The sequence below is a fragment of the Puma concolor genome, chromosome A2 (assembly GCF_028749965.1).
Source record: "Puma concolor isolate L17-30 chromosome A2, mPumCon1.1.hap2, whole genome shotgun sequence".
Taxonomy (NCBI): domain Eukaryota; kingdom Metazoa; phylum Chordata; class Mammalia; order Carnivora; family Felidae; genus Puma; species Puma concolor.
Genome location: NC_141668.1, coordinates 8,452,397 through 8,473,396, shown reverse-complemented (window position 1 = coordinate 8,473,396; position 21,000 = coordinate 8,452,397). Strand labels below are relative to the sequence as shown.

At 43.0% G+C, this 21,000-nt stretch overlaps 1 protein-coding gene across 1 annotated transcript in view; it reads left to right on the top strand.

Annotated features, from left to right (window-relative positions):
- CNTNAP2 (contactin associated protein 2) overlaps positions 1 to 21,000 on the top strand; it is a 1,981,254-nt gene that overhangs the window by 1,718,878 nt on the left and 241,376 nt on the right. Inside the window, exon 16 of the mRNA XM_086687667.1 lies at positions 8,727 to 8,897. Coding sequence (XP_086543793.1) covers positions 8,727 to 8,897 — 171 coding nt within the window. The remainder of the gene's footprint in view (positions 1 to 8,726; positions 8,898 to 21,000) is intronic.

The following is a 21,000-nucleotide window of genomic DNA, read 5'->3' as shown; positions in this document are numbered from 1 at the left end:
ACAATTTTTTTAAATCTGAGTACACACAACTGTTGCCAGCACGCAAAATAAGATAAAATTACCTCCTTAGTAGGACTCTGTCCACGTGCACCGTTGACAAGAGTCAGCGTGTGAGTTTCCACGACTGATGGATTTCATCACATGATCAGTTTCATCACATCCCCCCATTCTCTGGCTATTGGTCAGCTCACAGCAGCGCAGGAAACACCCTCAGCATCATGACCTCTGGGGTTTTATTATCATATCGTTCTCTGTGGGACCCTGTCCCCATTCTTTCCCAAAGAAACCAAATGGCAAAGAGACACAGGGTGAAAAATTTACATTGTTGACCCCCAAGCCCTGTGGGTTGTTAACAATGGAAAAAGTTTGCTGGTGAGGGTGAAACTTGACGAGTTAGTAACATTCTACCTCCAAGCCCTTCATTTTGAGGTTGGGCTTGCCCTATAAAATCAGGCAGGGAGCTGAACAAAGCTACTTTTACCTTTCCAGAATGCACAAAATGGTTTAATTAAGGAAGTCCTTTTTTTCTACCCATAAGGACACCTCTACAAATAGACTCAAATCTACATGCAAATGAAGCCATCTGGCTTATTGTTGTCAATAGCACCCAGCCCGCGGTAAACAATAGAAGGCTCACTGTGTAACTCAAATACCCACATCTCTAACCTTGGGGTCACTGAAAATTTTCAGAGTAATTAGACTCAGCGCTAGTATTCACATTGGAGAGTGCTTGCCACTTAAAGCAGAAGCAATAGCTGTGTTTCTTGGTGCGGTCCCAGTATGGGGCCACTGGATGGCTCTGAGGAAATTGCTGGACCTGGGAGCCAGTGGCGTCCAGGCCACACCCGCAGCCATGGCCTCACCAAACCACAGCCACGGCCGTAGAGCCCACGTGCAATCTTCTCCCTGTCTGCCAGAAGCCAAGTCTTCCAGCCACTTCCTGGTTACCTGCCCTCTCAGAGGGGAGGGATCTCTGCCATACCTTCATTCTAATGAGAGGATCTACAGTGTGTGGGTAACTGCTTTCTTGGGTGCCCGCCACTGCTTTGTTCGTCAGATTTTTATTCAGCGGCTGCTCTACAAAACCATATGTCACATCGCCAGGGCTCAAGGTGACTCCCATGTGTGTGTCCTGAAGGAATTTTTTTTTAAATTCCTGAGGAGATTAAGCGGCGGGGAGGGCACAGGTTTGAAAGCCAGTGAGCAGGGAGCAGAAGGGTGAGAGGCGAACAGGACAGATGGCGGACGTGGGTACGAGTCTGAGATGAGTCGACTGGCTGCAGAAGTCAGAATTGGTTATGTCAGTTTAGCTAGGGGTGGTTGGCTGCTCCCCCTTAAAGAATTCACCCGCGGGGTAGGGAAGGCTCAGGAGGGGCCTCAGGGCTTGCTGGCCTGCTGTTTAAGGAAAGGAAGCTCCTTTCCCATCCTCCCCCAGGACCATAGGTGACACCAAAGCCATCAGTCATAATGGTTAATGTGCTTTTGGTAGTAGTAACAGCAGTAGTAACATGTGTTGAACACTTACGTTTTGCTCAGCCCTCTGCTAAATGCATTTCGTGGATTATCTTCCGTGATTCTCAACACCCATTAAGAGAGGTACCATTGTTAATTCCATTGTATGCATAAGGAAATTGAGATTGAGGAAGAGCAAGAAACTTGTCCCAGTCACCCAGTGGGTGTGGGTGATAAAGCCAGACCCTGACACTGGAGCCTGCATGTGGAACAGGCCACGGCAACTTTGCCAAGTGACAAGCCAGAGCAGCCCCCTGAGGTCGCTTATTGTCACCCCACCGTGCCCCTCCCCCAACTCCACGTCCTCCAAATGCCCTGCTCCTGCTGCTACCACCGTCACAGGGGTGTCTCCAGCGTATCACATGTCCAGTTGCTTCCTTACTTGAGTCCAGACTGTTGACAGGCAGAGGGGAAGCGAACTCCAACAGGGTCTGGAACGGAGTCCGTGGGAGGTCGGGTCCTGGTGAGGCTCACAGAGGACTGGTGAAGTCCGGGCAGCCCCAGTTAAACCCTCAGTTCACTTTCTCCAACCCTGCCAACAGCTCTCCTGTCCTACCCAACAGGAGCTAAGACGTGACGGAACCACGTATGAGCTAAGCAGTAAACTGGGGGAGACTCAGCAAGGCTGTTCTGATTCCTCTCAGTGTCCCTTTGTCTTTCGAAGTGAGGGTGATCCTTTCCTCAGGGAGAGGGGGGCACCTCACATAAGGGTCTGTGACCTGCTTCACGGGAGGGCCAGAGAGTCCTTCCCGCACCAGCCATTTCTTACGTTCCCTTAGTTCAAAATATTCAATATGCTGAGGTGCTGTATTTGGGGGAGCATGCCCTGAACCCCATCAGTTACATACACGATGCAGTAATCAGAGAGCATTAGCTTCCTCAATAGCGACACAGGCAGCTTGAATATATTGACGAAATGCCTTTAGTAACTCCATGGCAGAATAATTTTCTGGAGTGTCTCAATTAGGTGTGGAAGCAGAATAAGGACTCTTCAGAAAAGCAAGGATTTAGAAAGTCGACCTCTTGCATTCCTTTTCTCAAAAAGCTACAGGAGAATGTGCCTGTGGAAATGAGGGTGTAGACCTCATTTCCCTGTAGAAAGGGATCCCTGTAGAAAGACAGATCCCTGTAGAAAGAGGGATCGCCCAAAGTCATGGGGTCTTCTGATTTGGCCATTTAATAGTGAAGAGTAGCAGAAACATGGTCGGCAATAATAGCAAGAGACAGGTCCCAGGACCAGAGCCTGGTGTCAACCCTCAGAAGAGCCAGTGGGCCTGACAACAGGAAGTCAGAGGCTGTAGGGGACCTCCGAGGGACAAAAAGGGGGCTGCTAGATCACCCGATGTGTGTGATGTTGGGAACACATGTGGGAAGAGTTTTACAGATGTGTTGAGTTATTGGAGAGAATTTACGACAGGTACAGAGAAAATTAAGCCAATGGAAAAAGAGGTAATTACTGATTCCAGAGGAACAAAAGAAATTATACAAATAAAAGAAACTATAATTATATTTTACTAGTCGGCTCATTAGTGAATAACCCAGAGCCCTAAAAATGTAAATATTGAATTTCCACCGAAATTCTGTGAGTTGCTAGTTTGGGAGAATCTGGAGAGAGGGAATAGGCAGGCAGGCTTCTAAAAATGCTCAGTCTTTATCTTGTGTCTGGGGAAGGTCAATCAAGTGTCTCTAAAATGCATAAATTAATAAATATCGACACACGCATATTCTACAAACGCAGGGATGTAACTGAAAGAGTTACGTGTAGGAGTTGCTGCTAAGAAACTGGGTTGGGATGCTGAATCTTGATTTCACCTCAGGTCATGATCTCATGGTTCCTGAGATCAAGACCCACAGCAGCATTTTAAGTTGAAGTGCAGAGCCTGCTTGGGATTCTCTCTCTCTTTCTCTCTCTCTCTCTCTCTCTCTCTCTCTCTCTCTCTGCCCCTCCCCTGCTCGCTCTCTCTCTCTCTCTCTCTCTCTCTCTCAAAATAAATAAATAAATAAATAAACTTAAAAAATGAGAAATTAAACCTAGGCTTAAAACAAACTGCTGCTGTCGACCTAAAAAAAGGGGTAAATTGAGGCAAGCTCAAAACTGTCAAAAAGAGGAGTTTATTTAGGAATAGCAGAAGAATTGCGATTTGGTACACACAGACTGTGGCAAGCTCCAGGCATCTGTTGAGGGTTTGGGGAAGACTGTATTTATGCGCAGGGGATGGAGACAGAAGAGAGTTCAGTTAGATCTGTTAAAATAAAAAACAAACAGAGGCCAGCTTTGAAAATTCCCCAAGCAGAAAAAAACAGTCCAGTCAGACAAAAAAGAGCTCAATTCAGCTTATTTTTTCAGACCAACCCAACGTGGGTCATTTCTTGTTCATGCCTCTGGAAACCATAAGCAAAAATTTCCCAAGATTGTTATGAGGTAACCCCTGACCAACTCCTTATCATTTAAGAAAATCCCAACATTATCAGATTTCTGTAAATTGGACATTTATGGGAAATCAGCATGTGTGTCCTTATGTTTTATTTTCCTAAAAGCACGTGGGTGAGATTTTCTATTTTCTATCCTCCAGTTCCATTTTAAATTGAAGTTCTTTAACACTGCTCAGCAGAAAATATCCTTAGAAATTTTGAAGTCAGTATCCCATACCAAATAATCATTGGTGAGATTAAAGTAAATGGCTGTTAAAGAATTTGGATGAACAGGGTGCCTGTTGGCTCAGTTGGTTAAGCATCCAACTCTTGATTTCAGCTCAGATCGTGATCTCAGGGTTCCTGAAATCCAGCCCCACATGGGGCTCCTGCACTGATGGGGCAGAGCCTGCTTGGGATTCTCTCTCCCTCTCCCTCCATCCCTCCCCCACTTGTGTTCTCTCTCTCTCTCTCTCTCTCTCTCTCTCGCTCTCTCTCTCTCTCTCAACATAAATAAAATAAACATTAAAAAGAAATCTTGGGGGCATCTGTGTGGCTGAGTCAGTTGAGCATCCAACTTCGGCTCAGATCATGATCTAGCAGTCTGTGAGTTCAAGCCCTGCATTGGGCTCTGCATTTTCCAACCTTGCCTTCTTTTGCCTGTCCACACTACTGAGATACTACTCTTTGCCCTGCAATGAAATCTCTTATTTCCAACTTGGTGTTCTCATCCAGTGTCACTTGACCCTCTATAGCACTGACCTTGACAGCAAGTACAAATGGCAGCAATTTCAGTAATCTTAAGGTTAGGAGACCATCATCCTTGCAAATTCATGGCATTGTTCAATGAGGTCTGTCTGTAGGAAAAAAACAGAAATTAAGACATAGGTAAGAACAGTTATGGTGTGCTAAGGATGCAGTGTCCCGTTATCAGGAGGTGCTAAAGCAGCATTAATTTTTATTTATATTTAGTTAGTATCTTCAGTACTCAGGTTACCATAAAGTAGATCTTACCCCATGAGGACATCGCATGTGGAGTGGAATTAGATAGAACTGAGAGGAGTGGCTATACAATTACCCACTGATTTAACAATTATTTATTGAGTGCTTACTACGTTCTGGGGCCAAAGGTTATAGAGACGAAATGGTTTTCTCCCAGCTTTCAAGGAGCTTATGGCCAGTTGGGAATAATGTAAACAATAATAATGCTCTAGGCTCCTTGCATCATGAAGCACAATGAGCACTAGGGAAAAAAACAACTCATGTTATTTTGTTGTAACCAAAAATCCCAGAGACTGGGCAACAGACTTATCAGAACATGCCTCACAGAAGTTCATCAGCGTCTGAAACAGTGGCTCCCCACCTTTCTCATTGTCTACATTGCTCATTAACACTTTCATGCCCACATCCGCATAAACATATTTACTTACCAATTCTATCATGCACCACTATACTCATATATCATGTATATTATAAATATGACTGGGGGGGCGCCTGGGTGACTCAGTCAGTTGAGCATCTGACTTCAGCTCTGGTCATGATCTCGCAGTTCATGGGTTCGAGCCCCACGTTGGGCTCTGTGCTGACAGCTCAGAGCCTGGAGCCTGCTTCAGATTCTCTGTCTCTGTCTCTGTCTCTCTCTCTCTCTCTGTACCTCCCCCACTCACGCTCTGTATCTGTCTCTAAAAATGAATAAACATTAAAAAATGTTTAAGTATGACTAAAACAGATCTTTTAAAGGATGGGTTTTAAAAAATAAGTAGAATTTCTAAGGACCTCTGCTTGTACCACATGGCTCTGCTTCAGCACCACCTGAGTGGACAGCTCCACTCTGACACAAGTCCCCAGAAAGTCCTCACTGTTGCTGGTCAAGAATCTGGACTTAGTTCATCCAGAGACTTGGGGCATACCACAAGTGACAACTCCAAAAGATATCATGTGATAACCCAGACATTTCCGGAAGGATGACTGGTAACCACCGTTTGCACCAGGCTCAATTTCCCTGTGAATATGTCAATTCAAAAGGCCAAATTAGTTAGAAGTTGCTTAGTGAGCATAGAATTAGAACAAATGGAATTGTGGTCTGTGGGGACCTTTCATCAAGCTGGAATAACTGATTGAACTGCCCTTCTCCTCTCCAGGGATATTTCTGTCTGAATAACCAGCCCTGGACCTCAAATAAATACTGACATGTTTTACTTTTAGCTTTCCTTTTTCTAGAATCATTTCAGACAACTGCCCTTCTGTTAATACATCACCACCTCAGAAAATGGGAATGCACTTGATTGGAATGAAACTTTAAAATGTTAATTACATTCACATCCTGGGGATTTAGCCTAAAGAGACAGAATTGCTTTGCTTCAAGCATGGCTGAGGACTTTGATTCTTGGGGCCCCTCTGTTGTTATAGGGCTCTCACCCAATTCGGATGAGCCAAATCCTGCTGACCCTGGGGATGGGGCTTCATTCCTTCTAGAACTCTCCTCAATGGGAGGGCTGCAACTTCTAGTTTGATTTAGGTTTTATCTTGTGAGACCTTCATTCTCAGTCCACTGGGAAAGGTAAGCCCCCGAAGTCCCCTCAGGAGATATTCAGCCACATCTTGAGCCAGGAAGAGAACTCAGCCCTCGGATGATAGCAACTCACACATGTATCATTCTAACCAGTATCATACCATATTCTTCTTTCCCAAGAGGAAACTAGTCTATTTTTTTCTCCTGCTGAAAGCTTTGATATGGCAACTTAAAAAAGAAACCTCAAAACTGCACTAAAACTTTTGGGACCCCTTAAATAATAGATTCAATCCCCACCACTGTTTTACGTTAATAAAGACATTTACAAACATATTTTGTGCTGACTTGCTGGTTATAAATTGCCATTCATTTATCTAGATGTCACTCTATCCTAGACATCTCTAAGAATGAAAACAAATAACATTGATTAAATGAGAGGTTATTTTAATATCTCATAATATAACAACATTATATATTTAATTTAAAATTATGGTTTATGTGGTGCCTGGGTGGCTTAGTCGGTTGAGCGTCCAACTTCGCTCAGGTCATGATCTCATGGTTTGTGGGTTCGAGCCCCACATCAGGCTCTCTGCTTTCAGTGTGGAACACACTTCAGATCCTCTGTCCCCCTCTCTTTCTGCACCTCCCCCACTCTCTCTGTCTCTCACAAATAAATAATAAGACACTTAAAAATAAAAAATAAAAAAATACAATAAAATTATGGTTTAAGTATAGCAGTGCCAACACAAAAATAGTTTTATTTAAAAATAGCAGTTGAACTTAATATTGTATATGTGCATAATTTGCATGAAAGAAAGAAAAAATGTAGTTTATAAAAACTATTAGAGGGAACTTGATTAATTGTGTTCTTCGAAGGAAAAATCAGTAAAAAATGAAAAAAAAAATCAGATGTTACAAGAAAGTTTTCCACAATTTACTGACCTTGTAGGGTTTGAATTCAGCGATTCATGAATCAGGCAGCATCCGATCTAGCCGATAGAAAATATCTCTAGAGAACCATACAAAGCAAGTGACTTTTATAGACAGAGGTGAGCAGGAACAAGGAAGTTGCACTGGGAGTTTTCTGATTGGCTAAAGCAGAATTACTTCCCTTATATGGAGTGAAAGGAGGGCTTAGAGCCACATCATGTAATTTGTGCTGAGCAGACAAAAGCCAATTGGTTGACTCGGGCTTTCCCTTTCTGGGAGAACAGGGTGTAGAAACTTTAAGTTTTGGGTTGCCAAAGTGAGTGACTCCATGTTGGGCCTAATCTGGTGATGTTAACATAAGTTCAGTACTAAAGGGAAAGGCTTCAGTAGCTATTTTAACGCATGCCCATGTATTTTTGTCCTTAGTTGTGATAGTAAACATACTCAGAAATGTGCACAATCAAAAGGAATTTTTCCCCTGCAGATAAAGTCAAGAGTCAGCTCTTGGTTGCATTGAATTCTTGGTCCATCTGTTCTAATGGAATGTGCATCATAGAGTTTGGTGTTTTTATTATGTCCTGTGAACTGCTTTTCTCCTGGGGTCACTGGCTACTATCAAGCAATGAGGGAGTGGTGTACAACCATGTCTTTGCCATGAGTTCAAGGGTAGAGGCTAATGGAGAGCCCTCAGGTGGACTCAGCTCAGCACCCCACACCGTCCTCACCTGGAGTCCCCAGGAAAGAAGAGGTTGGCAGGGGGAGACACTCCCTTTATGGCAACTAGCCTCTGGAGGTTTGGAATGGGGGCGGTGGGGAAATGAATAGCCTGGTCTTCTTGCCTTTTCCTTGGCCCCCACCTCCCCCACACTGTACTCAATGTCTGAGCAGGAGCTGGTTATTCAAAGACAAAGTTGGATGAGAAGTAAAAGCAGAACACCAAAGACCCCATTCCTATTGTATCCCTCTAGGTCTAACCCAGATGCTTCTTGCACCAAACCCAAGCCATCAGTACGTATGCATGAGTTCAAAACATCACCCCAACCCCCACCCGGTGGTGCCAGGATCTGCTCTGCATTTTTCCCTTTATTGGCATCTACCCCCTAGGGTCCCTCCAAGGCTGCTCTTGGTAGGAACCCCAGCTGTCAATCATAAGTACAACATGTTCTTACACACACGCATAGAACTTTCAGAAAGTTGAGAATAAGTCTGTGGGGATTTTGTGCCATGATGTTCAGCAGGATGAGAGGAGACAAGGGCTATTGCCAATGGAAATTTATTAAAACTTAAGAAATGGCTGTGTTTTCTATTACTCCTGTTGTCAAGGTATACATTACCCTGGGTTTTTTTTTTCCTTCCACAGGGAATTATTGGAATGCTGCCTCTTTCCCAAACCCATCATCCTACCTGCACTTCTCCACTTTCCAAGGGGAGACCAGCGCTGACATTTCTTTCTACTTCAAAACATTAATCCCCCGGGGAGTGTTCCTTGAGAACTTGGGCAACACAGATTTCATCAAACTAGAACTGAAATGTGAGTATAAACTCTCTGTCAACTAGTGAATGGCCTCCTCTCTTGTCACTTCAGGCCGGTCCTAACACTGATTATGTAATCTGATTGAATCCAAACATCGGCGGTTTCCTTTGTTCCAGAGATGATGCTGGAAGGTAGCTACACAAACGTGGAGAAAGACCTTGGCCCCCTGCCCTTAGGTTGCTTCCCCAGGAAGCAGGGACACTAAGAGGTTCCCAAGCAATGCTACTCAAAGAAGAAGATGAGAGAATAAATTGCTCTGGTAACATGGGGCAAGAGTGCATATTCAAAGCTTCTGTATGTGTATGTTTCTTTTCCAAGGAGACAGGGTTTAGAGGAGACAGAGGATTGTGCAAAGTGACCAGGAGTAAAAAATAAGATACTGGGAGGGATAATACAATAAGGAAAAGAGGGATAATAAAAATGAAAACCTGTATGAGTTAAGAAAGTAGCGTAGAAACAGGATTGTGTCATGCGAAGAAACTTTGAGTTGGAAGCTTTCTAGCAGAGGCCTCAAACCCACACACCCTCCAGAGGTTTCAGTTCTGAGTTTATTTAGCTAAGGGTACAAAAACAAACCTCAGCAGAGTGACAGCAGATACTGCCTAGCTCAGCCCAGCTTGCCTTGGATCCCAAAGACCCTCACCAGGTCATATGGTCTGGGGAATGCCATCTGTAGAAGATAGGGGTTCGCTGGATATGAGAAGGTCATTTCTCATTATTCCAAGGCCCTATTAGCCTTGGGGCAGAAATTCAGCTTCCAGAATCTACAGCCCACAAACTTCCAGGTTGGGGGAATATTGACACATGCCAAGCTCCCTTGGCCGATCAGACCAAAAAAGTTATCAGCACAGATGACAGACGTGACCAGAACGGGTACACAAACCCATTCCCCAGAAATATCTGATGGAACATTTCTTCTCTCTTTCTGTAGTTATAATTATGCAATATGGTCTTTTAAAAAGAGAATCTCAGGCAACATTTTTCTCCCATAATCCTATGGGATTCTTTTTGTAAAATAGTGGACTGTGATCAGCAGACTTGGGAGTTCATATTCTCAGCTCGAAATCCAAGTCCTTGGATAAGTTGCTTAATCTCTTCGAATCCCAATTTCCCGATCTGTAAAATGGGGGTGGTGATTTGTGGGGCCATTATGATAATAGAATATAGATACTCATGAAGCATTTCCGTCAGCTTCTAGAAGGTGTCAATATTGTATTCCGCAGGATGTTCATTATAAGTCTAGTCTGAGCCAGATCTCATTGAAAGGGAAGACTGAGAATATTCTAGCCTTGGAATTAAAAAGTACACAAATAGTCAGGGACACCTGGCTGGCTCAGTAGGTAGAGCATGCAACTCTTGATCTTAGGGTTGTAGGTTTGAGCCCCACGTTGAGTATAGAGATAACTTAAAATAAAATATTTGGAAAAAAAAAGTAAATGATCATCCTCTCTTTAGAATTATTTTAAAGGGATTTTTCACTTTGCACAGTGAAAATTAATGGGATCAAACTATTTCCTGACTTCCACATCAGTAGGATTGTATTTTAGAAATACCTCATGGCAAAGAAAAAAATTGACAATCCCTATTTGAGTAATTCTGTCTGCTCCTGTAAGATGACTTAGATTCACCTCGTCCTTATTTTGTATCCCCATGTTTTATAAGCCTGCGCCCGGGTTGAAAAGAAGACAAGACCAAGTATAGACAGATCAAATGTTTCTATTTAGCACCTGCATAGTAGAATCTCAATTATTTCTGATGATGAAAAATCTGCAGAGATGTTCTCTAAGTTGCCCCAGTCTTTCCACAGTATGGAGACTCTGTGGCAGGGGGTGAATTCTAGCCTCGTTTGCCATAGAATTCTTTTTTGTCCTAGTGTTTCCTTGCAGTGAAGAAGGGTGGGGACATTCAGACTAGAGGCTGGCCTCTGCTCAGAGTCCTCTGGAGCTTCTAGCAGTTACTAAGGGTGGAAGTAAGATCCTTCAGTGGCAGAGATATCCAATGCCCATCACTATAGAGCATCTCCATTGAGGTGCAAAGGAATCTACGGGACAAAAAAGGCAGGTGTCTGTATTTGAGAAAGCAATGGCTTCAAAGCAGACAAGAAGCGATGCTTTCATGAAGAACATGGAAAAAAACCAAACAAACCTGGAGGCTCGCCAATGCCCCATTATCACATCGCTCCAGACTCTTCTCTGCAGGATGCATGGGTGGCGGGTGGAAATGGAGCGTTCTTCCAGACACATCTCTCCCCTGCCCGATGAGGTGCTCTGCAGACCTAATTGTTGTCCCAGACAATGGCTGGCTGTCCGAGGAAGCTCAGGAAAGATGGTTCCTGAAGTCACCCTTTTAAACACTTTCTCTGCTGTTTTTTCCCCTTTAAGCTTTCTGATCGCGTTCTGATAGGAATTCAGATTTTGTTTCTCTGTTTGTGTCTCCAAGGAATTTTGTCACAGTTCATGCCTACACAGTTCATGCCTTCCAGAATAACATTTCTGTTAATTAACTACATTGTGCCCTCCTGTCAGGAGTAGAAGATTCTCGCCTCTAAGAACAGTGCATCAGTTACACTAAGTTAATGAGATACCATCAATATCTTACTGTGCAAGTAAAAAAAACATACATGAGAAAATTAGATTGATGTTACTCATTAGCATATTTTACAGGTAAAATTTTAAGACTGTATTTCACTGACTATATTTACTCACTCATTCGGTGAGTGTTTATTGAGTACCTACAATGTCCCATATGCTGTGCTAGGTGCCGAGGGAACATAGTCAAATTAAGCATGGTCTCTTTCTCTCAGAGGGAATTCAGAGATCTGTCTGTTTTGGAAAATAGACAAGTAAATCAATAGTTACAACAATAATAAAAATAGCTCAACTTAATGCATTCACTGTGTCTCAGGCACTGTTCCATGGATTTTAGGTAAATCATCTCACTTTCCTAATGAACCTTTGAAATGGGCAGTACCATTAACATCTCTACTTTACAAATGAGGAAACTGAGGCATGGGGCAAGTAAGTTGCCAACATCCCACAGCTAGAAAGTGGCAGAGCTGGTGCTCGACCCCAGATGTTTTTTTGTCTATCCCAGTTCATGGCTGTTAACACCAAACTACGCCACCTCCCAGAACACATTGAGTGGCCGAGAGCACCTGACTGGAGGACAGGAGTATTTCCAGGGAATGTCATGCTTTAATTAAGTTTTGATGGATGAGCAGGAGCCAGTAAGGTGCAGAGGTGAGGGAAGAGTGGGGTTCAAGAAGGAAAACGTAAGAGGAGGTATACACCAGTGAGTGAGGGTGTGTGGACAGAACCCAAGGACTCGCAAGGGTACAGCTATAGCAGGGAGCCTGTGTTGGGGAACAGAGAGCTGGATCCAGAGGGGCCAGCATGGGCAGAGCACTCAGTGTACTCCAGGCGGGGGACAGATGTGGCTTAACTTGACCCTGACAGTTTCGGTGAGCGGGGGCATAACACAATCAGACTTGCATTCACCAGAGAGATGATGGAAAGGCAGACAAGAAGTGATGGGGCAGAGTGAATGTAAGGAAAGTAACATCAACAAAGGGGTAGAGATGTGAGAGACCCTTAGAAGATAGGTCCCGCCAATTTTAACAAAATGCCTGTGAGAATGAAGTAGAAAGGAAGGTTCTAAAATGAAACCAGTGTTTCTGGTTTTGATGATTGTGCATGTGGAGCACCTTTGACTAAGAAATACAGCATTCGAGGGCAAAATGCAAACTACATTTGGATATTTTGAGTTCGCATGTCTGCAGAATATAATAGTATCTATCCAGGTGGACACATCTGGATCCCAGATCCACGTTTGGATCCCAACTGAGAGGGCGGAGTCAGAAATACAGTTTGAGAGTCATCATCACTAAGAGACTCATCAGGAAATAAGTATTTGGTGCCTGCAGCATGAATGAGATTGCCCAGGACAAATGTATAATTTTTCACCTACAGGAAAAAAGATGTCCAACAATGAAAACCACACTTACGGGATAGAAGGAAGCAAAATAGCTTGTAAAAGATGGGCAGAGAAGCAGGAAGACAGTGATAGCCCAGGGATCAGATGAAAAAAGAATTTCAAGAACAACAAATAAATAGTGTTTGGGAACTGCTGAACTGAGTGGTCACTAAAATAAGGATGTAAAGTGTCCATCAAGTTGAACATGTAGAGGTCTGTGTCAGAAAGTAAGACAGTGTGGGTGACTAGAGGTGGATATGGGGAGCAGGGGACTGGGGCTTTGTCCATTGTTCTTGTAGCCGTTGTAAGTGGTGGAAACTTGAGCACACATATACATTAAGAAGGAGAATCCAGTAAACAAGAAGAGGTTGGAGGAATGGGAAAGAAGGACAGTCTGAAAGAGTGAGACCCCCCCAAGGAGGGGGAAATGAGTGAGATCCAGAATCTGAACATCTGAAGGGGCTGAGAGAAACAGGCCAAAGCAAGGAGGAGAGGGTAAGCCACAAATGAGTGGTTCCCTTTCTGAATCAGAAATGACTTTGTGTTTGTTGTTTCGTTCGTTTGTTAGTATTTTTGAGATGAGACTATTGCTCTGGAAATATTCACTAACAGCCATGGATATATCCATGTATTTTGTCGGAGTTACCCTAGGGAGCTATTTGACTTGTCTAGATCCCTTTTCTGGCTAAGGTGGTAATCATGACCATCGTCGCATCAACAGGCCACCACTTACCTCGCATCATCAGGGCACCACCTGAGCACCTGCCAGGTCAGAGGCAGCGGGTGGACCCTGGAGAGTCTAGGGTGAAGACAAGGAAAACCAACATCCTCATCTAATGAAGGATTCAAACATATTAATAACGGCACAGATATATGACTTTTGTTGAAGGTGTCTTAAGTGCCAGGCGCTGTTCTCAAGCTTTTGCAGATATTAAAAGTTTTAGGTTTTATAACAAGTTTTATCCACATTTGACAGAAATGGAAAGGAAACTGGGGCACACAGTTCACACATCTGATTCAGATTTTGGGCTTGTGATCATGAAAATACAGTAAATGACAGTGATAGCCTTAAGGTAGTCTACACATCCAGAGGAGAGGTACGTAACCCTTCCTGAATGAAGAGGAAAATGAGATGGTGTCTGAGTTAGGTCAGAAAGAGCATGCGAAGACGTTAGCTAGATAGAAGAAGTAGGGGAAAGAATTCTGGGAGGAGAGGACGGTGCACACAGAAGCACAGACAAAAGCATAGGGATGTGGAACGTGACGGGTATGTGGGAACTCTGGGCACACGGCATTACTAACAAGTATGAAGTGTGACACAAGCAGGGGACATGCTTTGGCAAGTCTCAGATCCAATTCTCAAGATATGGCGGTCTGGGTATTCCAGCCAATATTTATTGAGTGCCTACCGTGCATGTGCCAAAGAGGAACTCAAGAAGAGTAAGACACGACCGCGTCCTAGAGGCACACACAATCTAGCGGGAGAGACTCACCAGCATATAAAACCATATTTTGGGTAAGATGAAAGAAGTGTTAGAAGTACAAGCGATATACTGTGGTTGCCCAAATGCAACAACAGTTACATCCACCTGGAGAATAGGAAAAGGTCCTTTCGAGATTATATCGTTTTAACTGAGCCTCCAAAGCAGTGGGAAAGAACATTTCAGGCTCAGGATGCCAAAGGAATTGGCAAATAGGTATTTGTCGAGTGAGTGAGATGGAGAACCATGGAAAATCTAGGTGGGAAAGGGGATCACCACGACTGAAGGGCTGGTGTTGGTAACTGAGGACAAAGAACACACCAGAAGATAGAAGGACAGATCTGATGGCTGGTGAGAGCAGAATTCCAGATCTCACGGGAAAGCAGGTCAGGTGATAAGAAGGTCTGAGTTGCGCAGTCTGGCCACGGAAGTGCGATTCTCAGTTGCATGAAAAGGCTGTGGAGAAAGTCAGGAACGGAGAGGCCAGAGGGCTCACTGGTCATCCACCTCATGGATGAAGCCCCCGGTGGTGAGGGCAACGGATGGAGGGGACACGGAGCCTGTGAGGCAAATGTTCCAGTTCTCAGATTCAAACGATGACGGCAGGAAGCATGGGAGGGCAAGCCTGTGTCACAGGGGGGATGCATGGCTCAACAAAGACGCTGGTGCCATAGAATGGAAGCCCTAAGAAGTGAAGAATAAAACCGGGTGCCCTCTCAGCCCCACCAGGAAAAAGTGGCTTCAGTGCTGATGCTTGCACATTAGGTTCCCTGAAGGTGGGCTCCACTCAGAGGAAGGAACCGTTGGAAATGTCTGATGATGCACAGTGACCATGGAGGGCTTTTTTTTTCTTTTTTAATTGATATATAACTGACATGTAACATTATATCAGCTGCAGGTGTACAACATAATGATTTGGTATTTTTATATTGCAAAACAGTGAGCCCTAGTTAACATCCATCACCTCTCACAGTTACAAATTAAGCTTTTATTTTTGCTGAACATTTTAAGAGAGATTTCAGAGGACACGGTGGAAAATTTTTGAAAGACACGTTCACTGACTAGGAAACATTCAGGAAAAGCAACGGGAAACTGTTGTAATACTTTAGCACAAGCTTCCGTGATGACCAAGTTTGAGGTTTTTCAGATGACTTGGAGAAAATATTTGCATTTAGCAGGAATAGCTCCACAAAAATGTGGAGGCAGCAGCCTAATGTCCTGCTAATCTTAGGAAAAGGTATTAAGGAAAAACTTTCATTTTCCAAGATGCAGCCTTCTGCAATACATATGTTCGAGAAAGGCAGAGAGCAAATATTCTGCAATATATGGAAACTGATGAATCAGAAGAAGTAAACTAACAGCAATTTATCTTCTACTTATTTTTTGGAACAACTTTTATATTAAAAGAGCTTCACTTATATAAACATGAAAAATGTCTAATTCCACTTAGCTGGGCTGTTGAACCATTAGGATGTTATTTATGGTGCTTTTATTATATATATATATATATAAAATATATATATATAAAATATATATTATATAAAATATATAAATATATTTAAAATATAAATAAATGAATATAATTAATATATATAAATTATATATATAAAGTTTTATTAATAACTAGTATGAAACAAAATTTATTAACTTGTGTTCACTTTCTTTTAATTTTCTAAGGCCAACCTAGGCTGTCAATGTAGATTTAGGAAGAATTTTAGTGATTCCACTGTTTTACAAGTCCAGCTGTGAGTTCAGTTTGTATGACAGGTTTGGGATCTGGAGAATGATTCTGACTTGGTGATTCAAATACATAAGAAAGAAAACTGCATCCTCAAAAAAAATTAAAAACCCGAATAGCAACATTATTGCAGTTTTATTAATTTAAAAAATGTCTCTAGCTTCTGATTTAGTTTTTCAATTTTCGTTATAGACTAAGAAAAAAGTTCAGAGATGCAATTTAAAGACGAAATTTGTGCTGTATTAAAGCTATGTAGTGTATTAGCTGCTTGAATTTTGGGTATTAGAAGATATACAAATAATTGGTGAACAACAAAGTCAGATTAAGTTTACTCAGATTTCTTTGCTGATCTCCCAGGAGGGGCAGTTATTTGAACACGTGCCAGAGGTACCCTAAAGTTATAAAAGTAGACTTTAGAGAAGGGTGTCCTCTTGATATGAAAACTGACCCAAGTTACCTTAGATGTTACTGGTCCAGCCATGTCTCTTGACTTGGACATTTCTAGGAAGAGCTGGCCAGATGGAATCTCCTCTCTAGAGAGATTGTGGTCCCGCCTTTCTTCCTCCACATTCCAGAGGCTCCTTTAGAAGACCATCCAGCTCTCCTGACCAGCCCACTCACGCAGCAGCCAGTCTGGGTACTATTTAACCTCTGTCACCCAGCATTTCCTTTCTTCTCCCTCAAGGTCATAGTAGAGATGGCTAAACCACTCTGCTCACACTTCCTGGTACAGGGAGGGATTCTTCTTTTGAAGTTAAAACCATCTTTCTGGTAGCAGCTCCTTAGCCTCTGGCTCAGAACCTTGACACAGAGCCCCCAAGGACAGGACACTTCCAGCCACACTCAAAGAGATAGCTTGCCCCTCCTCGGAGACTCAACTTCTGCTCTGAAAATCAGCTGGAATCCAGAACACAGGCTCCTCAAGACCTCACTGCAGGTCCCTGTGTGCTTAGAGTCTCTGTATTGGCCCCCAGCCTATCTACATAGTCAAGCTAAAGACATTTTAGGGCAATAAAAAGTAAGTCAATATTAAGAGACAGGATTCCCTCACAGACATTACATTGTAGGTACATTACAACATACACTCATTTCTTTTAGATGACATCCAAAAACAGGCCAAAGTAATCCACAGAGATAGAAGTCATGGTAGTGGCTATCCTGGGGATTGGGAGTATTAACTGGAAGGAGGCTCAAAGGAGCCTTCTGTGGTGGTGGAAATGTTCTTTATCTTGATCCAAGGAGTGGCTATATATATATATATTTTTTTTTCAACTGAACACTTAATATTTTCACATTTTGCTGTCTGTAAACTATACTTTAATGGAAAAAGAAAAAACCCTATGAGAAAATCCCAAATGATTAAAGGACAAAAAAGACTAATAAAACAATTTTTCAACAAGAGGAATAGAGACCATGATCTAGGTCTGACCTAGGCAGACCGACTCAAGACTAGTTGCTTGACCTCCCCAGACTTTGTCACGTTCACTTGTAAAAGAAGGGCACACTGGACCATCTTAAGGTGTCTTCCAGCATCAACAATCCTACAAACCTGGTCAGAGGCCATTACCGTCACATGCGGCTTACCACCTCCCACCCTAAGTGAGCTTATAAGGAAGCAGCATCTTAAATTCCCATGCCATCGTTCTCCATTCTCCTAGACATGATGGCAGGAGGAGGATTGTATTGGAACAAATGACATATGCTTCAAATAAATTGCAGTCCACACACATGCTTCTACTACATGTAATTAGGAGATTTTCTAAAACCATGGACCCTTAGTTGTAAATTCTAATTAAGGATCCATCAGAATCACCCATAGGTACCTCAAGCTCAATATGTCAAAACTGAAATCCATCATCTTCACCCAAAAGCCCTCTCCGGTGCTTCCCATCTTAATTAATGTCATCACTATTTTCTTCATGATCCAGGTTAGAAAGATCAAAGTCATATTTAATGTTTCACTGAGGTCCCCACACTACATAGACTGTTTATCTTGATAGAACCCTCTATTTTTAATACAGTGAAATGTTATTCTGATGTTCCTGATGGTATGTTATCATGCCAGAATTGTCCCAGAGAAAGCATCAATTCCAACGAGTCGCAAAAACATGAATGTAACAAAAATGCAAAGATAATGAAGTCTTCTCAAACTTCTCCCTTTATCTCCCATGATGTCTTCTTTGGTTGAAATGCCTTGGATTCTTGAATCAAACAGCCTCATACTTTCTCTTCCTCACTTCATTCCCTCCCTCATGACACCTGCCCTCCCTGGTGAGGACCGATATCTACAGATCGGCCCTGTCATTCCTTTTCTCACCATGACGGTTTGTCAATGCATTATAATGCAAAGTTCAAGTACTTAAGCTTGGCCAATGATTTCAGGCTTTAACCTGATTTTTCAGTCTTCTTTACATACAAACTTTGCCTCTTTCCAACAGTGCCTAAGTGCTTCAACTTAGCCTGCCCATCTACTGACAGTCCCTGGGTGCCACCCACACTTTCTTATGACCCACTGTGTCTTTCCCTGTTCTGGAATTGTCTCCCCCCAGTTGAAACTCTGCCCACACAATTTTTTTTTTTATTGCATCTTGATTTAAAATACAGAAGACACCTATTATAGAATTCTTTCATTTTTCTAAAAATATTGGTGAGAAAAGTTGAAATAGCTGTGTAGAGTTATAAGATTAGAGACCTTACTTCTGCCATTTTAGAAGCCAATGGGAGCTCTAACAGGCTCTGTATGTTCATAGAAACAAATGCTTCAAGAAGAAAAAGTTGATGCCAATGTCAGTGCATGTTACTAACACTAGCGAATTGATTCAACTAAGGATGACGCTTGGGACCAATTAATTCAAAGCTGGTTAAAAAAAGGAGATACAATAAATCAGGGAGCAGAATTCATTTAAATGTAGTGAGTGACTGGGGAAGATTACTTGAAATAGCTCAAAACCAGGCATATATCTCAAAGGGCCAAAGACAACTAACTATAAGCATCACATTGCTAGGATTTTGCAAGACATCAGACAAACACCTAAATTAAAACCAGGTAACAAAACATTGCCCAGCTGGATGTCAACTTGAAAAACCTTACAAAAACAATTTTTCACAGATGAAGAAATGCAGTTTGCTCAAATTACAAGGTAACTTTTAATAGCACTCAAGATAGGAACTACATGAAATCTAATATAGGCCTTGGGTCATAGCTGAAATATATTCTTCTTGGACCCTTTAGGAAAAGAAGACTTATTTCTATCTCTATAATATTCTTGTTTCACTTCCCACCCCCCCACCCCCCGCCCTGTGTTTTAGTTTAGGTACTTCCCGACTTACAGAGGACTGTGTCATAGGGGTTTCTGAGCTGGCTATTCAAAACCTTGGAATATACTTTCCAATAGACACAGCATCGTAAAAGGCACTCATATTCCATGGCTAACCATAAAGACTTTTGTGGTGTGTTTGGTTTTTTTAAGTGGGGCTGAAAAATAGGGCTTCGTGTGGCAGCTTGAGGTCCAGGTTCTAGAGTCCATTCAATGTAGAACAGAAGTGTTGAAGGACAAAGGAAATCTCTTCCCATATTTCTTAACGTCAAGCTTGTCCTTGACAAGCATCTCAAGAAGGCAAGTGTTTGTTTGCCTTTCTGATAGGCAAGGCACAGTTCTGCCTCTCCTTTCCTTGGGACTCAGTTTGGTGGGGTTAGTGAAGGAGGTGGCTCAGACATTCACAGGCACATATACCAGTCAGTCTAGGCTCCCATGTGGTCCTAGCCCTTCTCTTTTCTCTAAAATGTCATAGTTCAGGGGCACCTGGGTGGCTCAGTCGGTTAAGCATCTGACTCTCGGTTTCGGCTCAGGTCATGATCTGAGTTTGTCGGTTTCATGAGTTTGAGCCCCATGTTGGGCTCTGCTCTGGCAGTGAAGAGCCTGCTTGGGCTACCCACTCTCTCTCTCTCTCCCCCCCCCCGCCCCTCCCCTGCTCACACTATCTCTGTCTCTCTCAAAATAAATAAATAAACTTAAAAAAATTTAACATCATAGTTGTAGCAATTACAGAATTCCACCATCTGATAGATGGGTGTTGAAACTCTAGTAAGACCATTACGGTATAATTCATCCCTTTAGAATTCCAGTGGTCGGATGGAGAAGACCCTTTGGTTAATTTTTAAAATCTCATAAATAAGAGATTTAGGGATAAGAAATGTTCACACTCAGGAATAAGTGAAGCTGCTGTAGTGACTAAAGCCCAGGTTTTAGTGAGTGTCCAGCAGTCTGACATGCATGCTTTGGTCCGTGAAGCCCTTCCACACCGGGATTTGAGCTCAAGACTCCTTTTGCGTGGAGTCTCCTGGACTCCTGGAGGCGCCTGGAGCCTGGGTGTTTCAAAGTCCAGCTGGCAGACAGAGAAAGGGAGGGTGGACAGGTGCCATGCAGACCTGCTCTCATTCTGTTGGTGGTAAGGTGTCACCCAGCTCCACCTAGATTTCTGGGGACTGGATAAGGCAACTCCTGATACCTGGCAGCTTCGCAGGGGTGACTGTGGACAGAAGGAAATAAACTTTTCATGAAAAGTCAGCAGCCTCTGCCACAGGTACCAGGACGATGGAAAGGAGTGGGCTTTAACCTTGCCTAAAGACATCGGGGTAGGTTCCAGAAGGTGCCTTGATCCGCCCTGAGGAATGACAGGCAAATAAATGAGATAGAAGCATCTTTCCAGAGAGTAAATAGCACAGGCAAAACCAAGTAGAGGAGAAAGATCATGGAGCACTTGAGGAATTGAAACAAATATAGCGAAAGCCTAGGGACCAGTTAAAAGGCATTTTTCATTACAGCCATGACCCACCCACATATCTGTGTTAAGAGTTTGACAGAAGAAAGCTGGCTGGACCCAAGGCCTCTTGGGAAATTACTCAGTT